General features: G+C 34.8%; 4 protein-coding genes across 5 annotated transcripts; 2 read left to right on the forward strand and 2 right to left on the reverse strand.

Annotated features, from left to right (window-relative positions):
* The first annotated feature begins 1,803 nt into the window (after nt 1–1,803).
* LOC140838147 (zinc finger AN1 domain-containing stress-associated protein 12) lies at nt 1,804–2,562 on the forward strand. The gene is made up of 2 exons (XM_073204239.1): nt 1,804–1,958; nt 2,027–2,562. The coding sequence occupies exons 1-2, from the start codon at nt 1,854–1,856 to the stop codon at nt 2,447–2,449; spliced, it is 528 nt and encodes a 175-aa protein (XP_073060340.1). The 5' UTR covers nt 1,804–1,853; the 3' UTR covers nt 2,450–2,562.
* Nucleotides 2,563–2,654: 92 nt separating this feature from the next.
* LOC140838148 (ferredoxin-thioredoxin reductase catalytic chain, chloroplastic-like) lies at nt 2,655–5,673 on the reverse strand. Its single transcript, XM_073204240.1, has 6 exons — nt 5,456–5,673; nt 5,262–5,374; nt 4,542–4,591; nt 4,367–4,438; nt 3,031–3,091; nt 2,655–2,818 (listed from the first exon to the last, which is right to left on the reverse strand). The coding sequence occupies exons 1-6, from the start codon at nt 5,559–5,561 to the stop codon at nt 2,774–2,776; spliced, it is 447 nt and encodes a 148-aa protein (XP_073060341.1). The 5' UTR covers nt 5,562–5,673; the 3' UTR covers nt 2,655–2,773.
* Nucleotides 5,674–6,148: 475 nt separating this feature from the next.
* Nucleotides 6,149–8,768, reverse strand: LOC140838149 (uncharacterized). Of its 2 annotated transcripts, XM_073204243.1 has the most exons (6): nt 8,534–8,768; nt 8,046–8,081; nt 7,197–7,398; nt 6,623–6,701; nt 6,374–6,491; nt 6,149–6,202 (listed from the first exon to the last, which is right to left on the reverse strand). In XM_073204243.1, exons 1-6 carry the CDS (start codon nt 8,695–8,697, stop codon nt 6,160–6,162), a joined length of 642 nt encoding a protein of 213 aa, XP_073060344.1. In that variant the 5' UTR covers nt 8,698–8,768; the 3' UTR covers nt 6,149–6,159. The 2 variants fall into 2 exon arrangements, with proteins under 2 accessions (XP_073060344.1, XP_073060342.1); XM_073204241.1 differs by having other exon boundaries at nt 6,149–6,491.
* Nucleotides 8,769–9,464: 696 nt separating this feature from the next.
* On the forward strand, nt 9,465–10,863 carry LOC140838151 (uncharacterized). Its single transcript, XM_073204247.1, has 2 exons — nt 9,465–10,641; nt 10,674–10,863. The coding sequence occupies exon 1, from the start codon at nt 9,542–9,544 to the stop codon at nt 10,547–10,549; it is 1,008 nt and encodes a 335-aa protein (XP_073060348.1). The 5' UTR covers nt 9,465–9,541; the 3' UTR covers nt 10,550–10,641; nt 10,674–10,863.
* Nucleotides 10,864–11,458: the final 595 nt, after the last annotated feature.

The following is an 11,458-nucleotide window of genomic DNA, read 5'->3' on the forward strand; positions in this document are numbered from 1 at the left end:
AAACTAAATTATCACATATTTAACATCACATATTATGTTAAAATTTTGTCAGAAAATGACATTGCTTTGGGCCGATCATTTTTCGCATAAATTTAACACTATTTAGTATCATATAATGTGTCTACAATCTGGCAAGAAAATAATCTTCCTATGTATCGATTAATTTCCGCATAGTTTTTAATATGCTTTAAGACCATGTAATTATGTGCTTATAATCTGGCTAAAAATCTTTTTTGGGCTTATTATTTTCTACATAGATATAAACATACTTTTTGGGGTCACTTATTATGTTTGCAGTTTGCCAAAAATAGTCTTCTTTTGGGCCGACTAATTTTCGCATAGATATAAATGCACTTGAAAAAGATATATTATACCCAAAATCTGGCCAGAAAATAATATTCTTGTGGGTCGATTATTTTCCCCATAGATCTAGATGCAGGTTAAAATCATTTATTGTGCTTGCATTTGGCCAAAAAATAATATTCTTCTGGACTGATTATTTTTCGCATAAATTGAAACACAATTTATTTTGAACTTTAATAGTATCAACATATCTCAAAAATTACTTTATTACATGTAATTTAAATGTAGCCAAATTTGAGGTACGAGATATTAATTTAACTCAAAATTTTCACAAGAAAATTTAATTAACTTTAATTGAGCCAAATAAAAATATAGAGACCGGATATGCAAAAAATATAATATTTGTACCTCATAATTATTCATCTATAAATATTTTATCAAAACAAAGAAAGACGATAAAATAATGAATACATTCATATTAATTTTATTTATTGCAATTATGGTCGAACATGATTCACAAATCAGAATTACGGAAGTCAAAATTAAAATGTAAAAAAAAATTGGATTTTAAATATGGTTTAAAATTAGAAAACCAAACAAGGATTTTTAAATTCAACTAAAAATAAATCCCCAAATTCGAAAACCTTATAAACCCTAAATGCGAAACGCCGCTAGCACTTCCTCCGGCGGCACCAAACTCCAGCAACCTTGACCCACAGTCTTCTTGCCTTGGCCGACCACTATCCTACCATCTTCGACCATCGGCGTGCCGGAAAAATGATCGAAATCGTCACAAAATGGAGGAAATCATGTGAATAGAGGTTGGGAATTTCAGGTCAAAACCTGATCACGTTGTTGCGATTTTCAATAAATATATGGTATTGATATGGGCGCCTGGAGATGAGCAATATTTTACCTCAATAGACGTCGTCTGAAAATGACCAAATGATGTCAATTTGCCCCAAATCCAAAGACCTAAACCCCAATTCGAAAATTCAAATTTTCATTTTTTTAATTCGAAAATAAATCGAAATTTTGGATATAACTCAAAAACCAGTTTTGAATCCACAAATTTATATACTAGAAAATCACATCAATTCTGAGAAAAAAACGTTATTTTTTGGTTCAATCAATCAATAAAAAAATTTCTCATAATTGAATATGAACATGACTCTGATACAATTTATTGAAGATTTAATAAAAATAAATCTATAAATCATGTAGATTAAATCTATATATCACAAATATCAAGAATTAATATCAAATTATCAAAAAATATAAATAATAATAAATACGTACCAAAATTCATTGATCCATCTAACATTGAAGTTAGGGATCATCTCGAGGTGGAAAGCTTAAATGTCCCGAGAAAATAAAATCGAATATGGAAAGCCCATGCCCAAGTTGCAACCTATTTGTTTCGGCCCGTAGCTTCTGGACTCTTCCATGAATTTTGACTTCTTCCCCAAGTCACCCCATTCTATAATATAAATATATTCCCCAATTCCATTCAGAATTCATTTTCAACTACACAGCAGAAAATAATCGAGATGGGAGGAGGTACAGAAGCTTTTCCGGATTTAGGAAGCCATTGCGAACTACCAGATTGCCATCAACTCGATTTTCTACCCTTCTCTTGTAACGCCTGTCACAAGGTAAAAATCCATCGGCTTTATCTCTTACATCGTACTTATTTTTTTTATTAATCGATTGAAATGTGCAGATATTTTGCTTAGAACACCGGTCATACGGATCCCATCGTTGTCCGAATTCAGATAGCGGCAGCCGCAAGGTGCTGGTATGTGAAGTTTGCTCTCATGCGATTGAGACCACCGGGCACGGCGAAGAGGAAGAGAAGAAAATCCTAGAGAAGCACGACTGCGATCCAAAGAAGAAGAAAAAACCAGCGTGCCCTGTGCGGCGGTGTAAAGAAGTTCTGACGTTCTCCAATACGTCATCGTGCAAAATTTGCCGCATCAATGTTTGCTTGAGGCACAGGTTTCCCATGGATCACAACTGCGGAAAGCTTCGATTGCCTTCACCGATGGCAGCTGGTAAAAACAAATTTGTGGATGCAAGGAGTGGGAAGGATTGCGGGAACAGGGTTAATGCTCCGATCACGCCACCAGCTGTCAAAGCTTGTTGATTATTTTTAGCGGACCATGTAACAATTTTATATATTTCTTACAAAAATAGGTCAGATAATATGTATTTGGATTGTTGTATGTCTAAAACTTCAATGGTATAATTATAATCATCGATTCCCTAGTCTTGCTCAGAATTCCCTCGATAAGAGGGACTCGAAATGCTCACACAAGAAGTATGGTCAGAAGCACGAAAAGACAGTTAAATGAGGCCAAAGTATTCGTATGAAAAGATGTTTTTGGTTAAAAAAAACAAAGCATTTCTTTTCAGAGATGATTTACAGACGGTTGTTCCAATACAAACAAGTGAATACAAGACTAAATCTTCACATATTTGCCGTTGTTTCTTTTATCTCCTCCAGCGAAATGGCCTGCATAGCACAAGGCAATTACGGTGTAAGAAGGCAGCAATGGACATTGAAGTCCATGCACAATATTCCACTGGCGTGGTGACTGGTGACTGGTGACTGGTGACTGGCGAGGATCAAAGGTAACAAGTTTCTAAACACACAGTTTTCATTCACTCTATTCAAAGATACGAAATGGGCAAATTTAACGTAGAAAATCGAAAGAAAGTTCAAACCTGATCCTGGCCAGCAAAATCATTTTCAGGAGTGAGAAAAAGCATGCAGTGGCACTCCTTCCTGCCCGGAAGATATCGCAATAGGTTATGATACAAAAGACAACAAAAGTAGAGCCTCTAATGATGATCATCAACGGCCCACATCGTTTCAAAGAGATCAAACATTTGATATGAACAGGGTTTTGGACAAATCAAACTGATTATTGCATAAAATTTAACTGGCCATGCAGCTTCTTAAAACATGAAATTAAACTTCCCACTAACAGGTCAGTGTCAATATGTATGTGTTTACTTCGGCTAAACTCAAGCAGGAAACGAAGGAGAAGAGCAAAGAGAAGGAAAATGGCTTAAGATAGACTGACAAGAGTCGCTTGAAAGGTTAGAGCTTGAAGTGGGAATGCAATCTCCTTGATGGAATATAAAAACGAATTCCAGAAAAAGCATCAAATCTTCTTGTTCCATAGACATGGTGGAAAACAGGAAACAATTTATAAATTCAATTCCAGTTAACGAGCAAAAATTCTTTACATCAACGAATTCACCAGTAAAACTAGAGAGGAGGGCTAGCATACAACCATGGTTCTCAAGATCAAACATTATAAAATTAAGCATGATTAAGCTTAAATATAAAAAAAGTGTTTAATTTTAACAATTTTTATTAAATGAAGTTAAATAATACATAAACATAATACATTTAAGACTAAATGAATAAATTTTCAAATTCTCAAAAACATAAAAAGTCTCAAATTTATGATCATTACTAGTTTCCTACAATTACATTATAGATCAGGAAAGGCCAAAGAATTGTCTTAATTTTCAAGATGGCATTCTTTACCTAACTTATCGTTTGTGACATTCAAAACAAATTCATTCCTATCGATTCATTTAGAAAGAGTTTCTGATTGTTTAAAGTTAGTTTGAAGTTATAATATTTATTTTAGTAAGAATATTAAATTATTATCGTATTGATGTTGAAAATCTTGTGCTTTATTGAGCATGCTTAATGCGATTAGCCATGGCTTTGACAGCTTAGTTCACATTTCTCCCCAAAATGCGGCATTTTGTACACGCTTAATGTTTAATCTCACATAATGCTTTCTTAACCGTGCCTTTTAGATCAATGCATACAACTACTATGGCCTTGGGAAGAAATGATTACACAACCAGCCACAGATTCAATTTAAATTCCTAATAACCCCAAGTTGGATGAAGTGTAGAATTGCAGATTAACAAAAATTAAAGCACGCTTTCTGAAGTTTGAACTCAAGCAACCCATCTGTATTCAAAGGTCGAAACTTGAACCTCCAATTGACAAAAAGATAGAAGACTGCAGTACCTTTCTCTCATAGGAACACAAGGACAATTCCAAAAACCTTGTTGTGCCTCAGCAGCTTTATCATCATAGTGCCTGAAATAGAGTGATATATCTAAATCATATAGACACAGATTTTCTACAAATTTAACAGCATTTGGAAGCTTTGTTCAAAATAATTTCCTCGACATATATTTACCTACAGGGACAGAGAGGTGCACCCAATGTATCCTTGTGTTCTGCCAAACCCTGTAAATGTCTCACAGGGTTTCCAAATTTAGTGCAGATAAATTATCTATACAAGATTATCCAAAAAACCTTGCAACCCAGATTCTTTCCTGCAATATGATCAATTTGGTTTCCTGAACTCAAGACTTTGAAGGTTCGTACTCAGTACTTACAACCTTGTAATTGTCATGCATTCAAGTTGAACACTTGAAAGTTGAAAAAAGATGAGATGATTAACTATTTCTTTTTTTCAAGACAATATAAACAATCCACCGTAGGATTCAATATATTAACTTTGAAACTTAATTTTTCATTGTGCCACAATTAGATTTCATATGTAGGATCAATAGAATGCATGATTGTGCGGCCATGTCACACAAATCCCATCGAGAATCCACAAATGGTGACGACAATCCTCCTCTAATGACATTCTTAATGCGACGTAGATTGCATTTCAACTTCAAATTGTAGATAACAGCGGTTGATAAGCAAAGATAAGTCGAACACAAGGCAATTTTATTTATTTCATTTGAAATGTTCATCAGACAAGAAGCTCCTAACTGATCAAGCACGTAATTCGTCATCTAGAGACATGAAAAACAGAATTCGACGAGTGAAAGCTCTACCATTCGCCAGGATTTAGGGAATATCAACAGAAAGTAGCTTGAAATCACCGGAATGAAATGAATACCTTGATGACAACAGAGGTGACGGTCTTGTCCGCACAAAAGTAAGTTCCAGACTTGCGAGCATACTGCTCCGAAAATTTCCTCATGACTTCAACTGATTTCTCCGTCGGCTCCACTAACACAATAATTCCAAACCACATAAACTAATAAACACTAATAATCCAGAATGGGGTTAGAAATCAAAACAAGTAATTACCTTTCGCCGACATACTGTGGCGGTGACGCGAAGGGATTGAACAAGAATGGACAGATGAAACGCCAAAGGCGAGACTGTAAGATGTGGAAGCTTGAAGAACTTTCATGGCAAAAATGATTCGTCCCTGACAATTTGTCGTTCTCTAGGTTACCACAGTTAGAAATTATTGTTTTATCGTTTTCCGATTTGAATAGATTGGTGGTGGTGATGAACGCCACTCATTCCACAATATCGGGAAATTATGTACATCATATATCTTCTTTAATATTATAAAAATTCTTGATATAATATATCAGTCACTGCAATTTGAGAGATGACACCATATTTTTTTTTTTCAAAATTCTTAATATAATATATTACTAAGTATTTATTTAACATTTTCATATCTTTGGCCAATGGTACATACAACGAGCATTAAATATTATACTTTTGTCTAACATAAATTATATAGTTGAATTTAATATTTTTATCAGTGATTTATTTAGTTTATAAAAATGTGATACATTTATTGTATTGTACGTTCATTTCTCATGACACAAGGGATACATAGGTTTGGAATGTAAATTCAGTTGCAAAGGAAGGAATTCATTTACAGATACAAGTGTTGTTTTCTCCAGCCAACTAGCTGGACCATGTTCTCATTTACATGATATCAATACATGAACGCGGATGGGTCCAATTCTTTTGTTGAACTTGACTTGAGTTCACGATGATGAAGTTGAATCCCCCTTGGCTACCAGTTTACTCCTGTAGATTACACAGAATCACGAGGGTCAAAAGTCGGGAAACCATAGGCAAATTTATCCATCCTCTTTATTTTCATTATTGGGAATGATTATTATCACATCTACTTTAGAACAAAGCTGTTATGGAATGCAAGAACTTAACATTAGAAGATGGACCATGGCGCAAACTTGCATCTTGGCTCCAAAGTACTGATCCACCGTGAGAGGCTTCGGACCGCCAAACCAATTGATCATAAAGATATTTTTTATATCTAATTGGAAGATTTGGAAATTGTGACTTTTAGGCCATCCTGTCAGAGTCAAATGGAATATTTGAAAAACAAATCCATGAAAAAAACAATGGTTGGATGTTGGGAAACGACAAGACATCAATGAAATGGAAAAAGGGTGTGTGCAGATTTTTCCAGTGGCATTCACTTACCTTTCATCTCTGGGTGCTTCGAGAACAATGCACTTCGAGCAAATTCTGCTTCCGTAGAGTTTCCGTCAAGTGCTTTTAACTAATAATAATTAATAAAGCATGAATCATAAACCAGATACAGAGATTTCTAAAGAACTTCCCAACTACTATTATTGTTGGAATGGGTACTCTAACGTTGGTGATTCAAAGCGGGTAGACCTTTTGATTAGACAATTCAGATTGTGAGTAATTTATCAATTCACAGAGTATATCCCACGGATAATGTAACTTCCCAAGCCACAGGTCCCCCAATTATGACTTACAATAGTATACGCTATCAACTAGCTCACATGTTTCCTCGGTTTATGAAAATTATTAGCTCTCGCGTGATTAACTCACCCACAATCCAACGAGGAATGTATTTACATATGAATTTCGCCTAAGATAGAAATGAGAGTTGAAGCAATCAAGCAAACTGATATACAACACACCATAACTTTAAGGGACCTGATGTACCTAAGGAAAAGTAAGTAGGACTTGATGTGTTTAATTAAAAAGTCCCCAAGTAAACTACTGTATATGACATGAGAACCACCTTTCCTGTAAGTGTGATTTTGGCACATGAAGGATTTTCAGGGTCGGTCGTGCCACAAGTTCCTAGGTTATATTCACTTAGAGTAAAGGAAGATCGCTGGTCTTTTAAAGCATTGCTTGCAGTAGGATCGAGGGTTGTAAGATAGAAGTACGGGATGCCTCTGCCTTTGTTAGGTAAGCCATCGCTAAATGAAACTACATTTCTGCATAGAAACCAATTTACAGGATAACCAAAAGTAGATATTAGGATTTTGAGAGTGCTTCCTAAGTGCATAAATAAGAGGGACATGAGCAAAATTACAAATTTAGAAAACATAGACACAAATACCAATAAGGAGAACTGTGACATGCTTTCAAGTTCAAGTTTAAGTTCAATTGATGTTAGATGTTTCATGTCGGTTGCATTAAGTCCTTGAGAGTTGTATTTATACACTTGGATAATCATTCTTTCTTAAGTTAGCTTTTGGAGTTGAATTAGATCTAATTATCAATCTTAACATTATATCAGAAGCAGGTTCCAATCTTAACTGCCCTATTGAACCACCTAATAATGTCTAGTAAACTTCTCGCTCCAGTTGTTAATATCTAAAAAAATGTTCTACTATCAACTTGGTAATAGTCAATGATGAAGTTTTGCAAATGGTTTCGATAAATTCTAATTATCATAAAGGGAACTTATATGACTTTGAAATGAAATCTGTAGTATTTTCTCTATAGCAGCTACATTCCATTAATAAGTTGCAAACATTCAACGAAATGCAAACGCATCCAGCATTTGAAATCTGAATTCCATTTTTATATAAAATAGATCAACAAGACTGATCATGTTGAAGGTCGAGTTAGGACATACCCGAAAGGCGCCCCTTCCATTTCACTGGATATTGTGCTGCGAAATTAAGATGATCATATCAGCTTGTTGAGGGAAAGTTGATTGTTATAAATTGAAAAGTCTCCCACACGGCGCGTTAACTAGGAGGATTCCCAACACGGGAAGGTTGAGGGAAAACCAACCATCTGAACAATCACCGAATAGATGGGTCTGATCCTTAAAAATCACACAGCCCAAAACCCACTAACTGTAGAATCTCAGTTCAGCATAACATTGCAATCAAAATTAATGATACGCACTTAGTCATACATAAATCACTCCACGACCAAATCTTGAAAGGAACGAAACTCTTACTATAACAGTCAAATACAACAAGAACAGGCAAAAAAATATATTGATCTGGAATTCAAAATCAAACAAAATAAGGCAATCCTAAGAGACAAGAACAGAATATTCTCCACTTTCTCTAACACAAAATTTAAAGATATAGATTGAATCGAGAAGAATACTTGAGAACGCCCCAGGAACTCTGAGATACCAACCACCTAGCAAAAGCTGCTGCATCATCTGGTCGAGGTCTCGCCAAAGGTCGCCCACCTATGGACTCTTGAAGCAACCCCAAAATAGAAATAAACGCAAAAACGAAGCTACGAAAGAAGCCAAAACTTTTCATGTCTGTTTTCTTTGCTCATGTCCTGAACCAGAAGAAAATGATAATATAATGTAGTCTGTGAGGTGGTCCCCACCGCATGAATAAAATATGAAGTTTCTGAATTTAATAATAATAATTATAGAATAATCAATTCTCGCTGTTCTGCGACTGCGTTATCTCGACTGTCAACACAAAAGTGCAAAGATTAGAGGGAAAATTGTCATTTTAATTTCATAAGCTGGAACGTTTTAGTTAAATTTTGGTTTTCATACGAATTTAGATCATTTTTTTTCTCCTCAAACTCATCTAATTCGATTTATTTAGCATTAATTATCACACCTATGACATTGTTTTGTCAGGCAGAGTTGAGGAAGTTTTTCAACTTCTAATATTGAAAGTATAAAATTTTTGTCATTTTATTAGATTAATAACTTTTTATTAAAAAAATTAATTAATTTTAAAAACAATTAAAAAGATAACATTATATAAAAAAATTATATTTTTCCAATAAAAAAGATATATTTTATTAAATATTCATAAAGAGTAGTAAGATCTAAATAAATAAAATAATATAAAATTCAAAATTGTAATTGAAATTAAATTAAATGATATAATCATTTTAAATAATTAAATATAATTTATATTTAAAAAAATCAAATTTAAATTTGAATTTGAAGAAAAATAAGAAATTTATATTTATTTACGTATTTATTTATATTTATTTTTAAATATTTAATGTCATCTTAATATAACAATATATATATATATATATATACACACACATTTTTATCCGTGCGCCAGCCATATGTATTAGCACAAACCGGCAGAGGTTCAATCGTCAGAAAGTTGGTGCGACTAGTCAACGATGGGTTTGTTCACCTATACAGTGACCGGCGGCGCGCTCATGCTTATCGGCGCGTGGGAGTCAATTATATCCGCCTCTGAAGTTCTCGTTAAGAGTTCTTCATCAGCGGCGTCATCCCAATCGTCGCCCTCTCCGCTGCAAGGTACCACTACGAAGACGGCGACGTTTTCATCGACGATAACTTTCTTTTCGATCTCCGTTCTTTCTATCCTGGTTATAGTCAACTCTTTGATCTCGTTGTTCGACGCTATTAAGTTTAGAGATAACACGGGTTTCGCCTTACAGTTCGAGGTAATCACAATTTCCTTGCTCTTCCTCCTCTACTCTGGTTTAGGCATTTTGACAAACGTTGGAGATTCATTTAGATTTCCCTTAGTTGTACTCAATTTAATCTGTGCATTTGCTTTTGGAGAAGAATTCTTCCTTTTTTATAGCCGAAGTAAGGACCCGAGTGGGATTGAAAACCGGTACTACGATCTTTTTCTGGTGCCCATTGCGATATGCGTGTTTTCCACTATCATTGAATTGAAGAACCCTGATTCAAATTACCCACGATTAGGCCGTGGCATTGGGTTGGTTTTACAAGGACTGTGGGTTTTGCAAATGGGTTTTTCCTTTCACACGAATTTGATAGCTAACGGATGCGCATTGCACGCAAAGAGTCGGGGAAATTATACTATCAAATGCAAAGGGCACCCCGAGTATCATCGTGGCCGTGCAATTGCGACGTTACAGTTTAACTGTCATCTGGCCATTCTTGTGACTCTGCTTGTTTCTGTGTACTCCTTTATTTGTAAGAAGAATGGGGTTAGCCGTGAGTTTATGCGGTATAAGCCACTTGGAGATGGAGGGGAAATGCATATGGACGGTCGGTCTCAGTTCACTTTGGACTCGGATGATGAAGACAGCAACGGAGAGATGATTAAAGAGGCAAAGAACGTTGAAATGCAGAAGGCCATTGGGGCCAATTCAGAGTCAGCGGTTAACGATCATCAACTACATTCTTGAGGTGATTCAATGTCAAAGTTGGTATTGAGATTTATACTTCCATTTGTCTTTGCATTTGTTTTAAAAAGGAAGAATTGAAAGGAATACTCGAGGTTTAAAAGAAGAATTGAGAGGAATACTCGAGCAACATTAAACATATTATCAATGTATTTCCCATTGTTTTAGTAAGTTGTGTCTTTCCTCGCTCTTACTGGTGTTCAAATTGTGATTTTGCTCTCTATAAATTTTTCCAAGTCTACATTTCTGTAGCAAATCTCTATCTTTGAGGCAGTTTCGTTTGGTTTGTTTTGGCACATTGAACAGAATTCTCACCATTAGGAGTTTTTACTATGGAAATGTGCGGTGGCTACTTGAGTTTCTTGGACTTGCATATAGTATAGTTAAAGCAAAGATAGTGTGCAAACCTTTAATTCTGGATTGTGCGACAATATACATGCCAGATGATATGCAGTATAATTGTCATGGTTAATCTTGAAATATATATAAATAAAATTCAACGAAAATTGACATGTTAGTGTGTGTAAAGTGCATTTGGATGCGAAAGCTTTCGAAGCATGAGCCTTTTTTTTTCTTTCTTTCTTTTTTTTTTTTTTGTAAAACGACATTTTTCTAAGAGAAGGTAGTTTGGATGTTTTTTGGGTTAGATAAGGAATATTTAAAAAGCCGAAAAAAGAATTTTTGATTTCTGCCTTGGTACCCTTCCAAGTCAAGTTTTTCTTAAAAGTTAATTATTTTTGTATCCAAACTGATACACCTCTCTAAAAAAAAACGATCCAAATACACGTTGATGTATGTGTGTGTAGACGTATGCGACTCTAAGGTTTCTTTGACAGAAATGTTTCTAACGTATCCCTTGTTTAGTAATCCTTTTTGTTCTAAAGAAAAGGTTGATGTGTTTCCCGGTGCCAT

The sequence above is a fragment of the Primulina eburnea genome, chromosome 8 (genome assembly GCF_022965805.1).
Source record: "Primulina eburnea isolate SZY01 chromosome 8, ASM2296580v1, whole genome shotgun sequence".
Classification (NCBI taxonomy): Eukaryota; Viridiplantae; Streptophyta; class Magnoliopsida; order Lamiales; family Gesneriaceae; genus Primulina; species Primulina eburnea.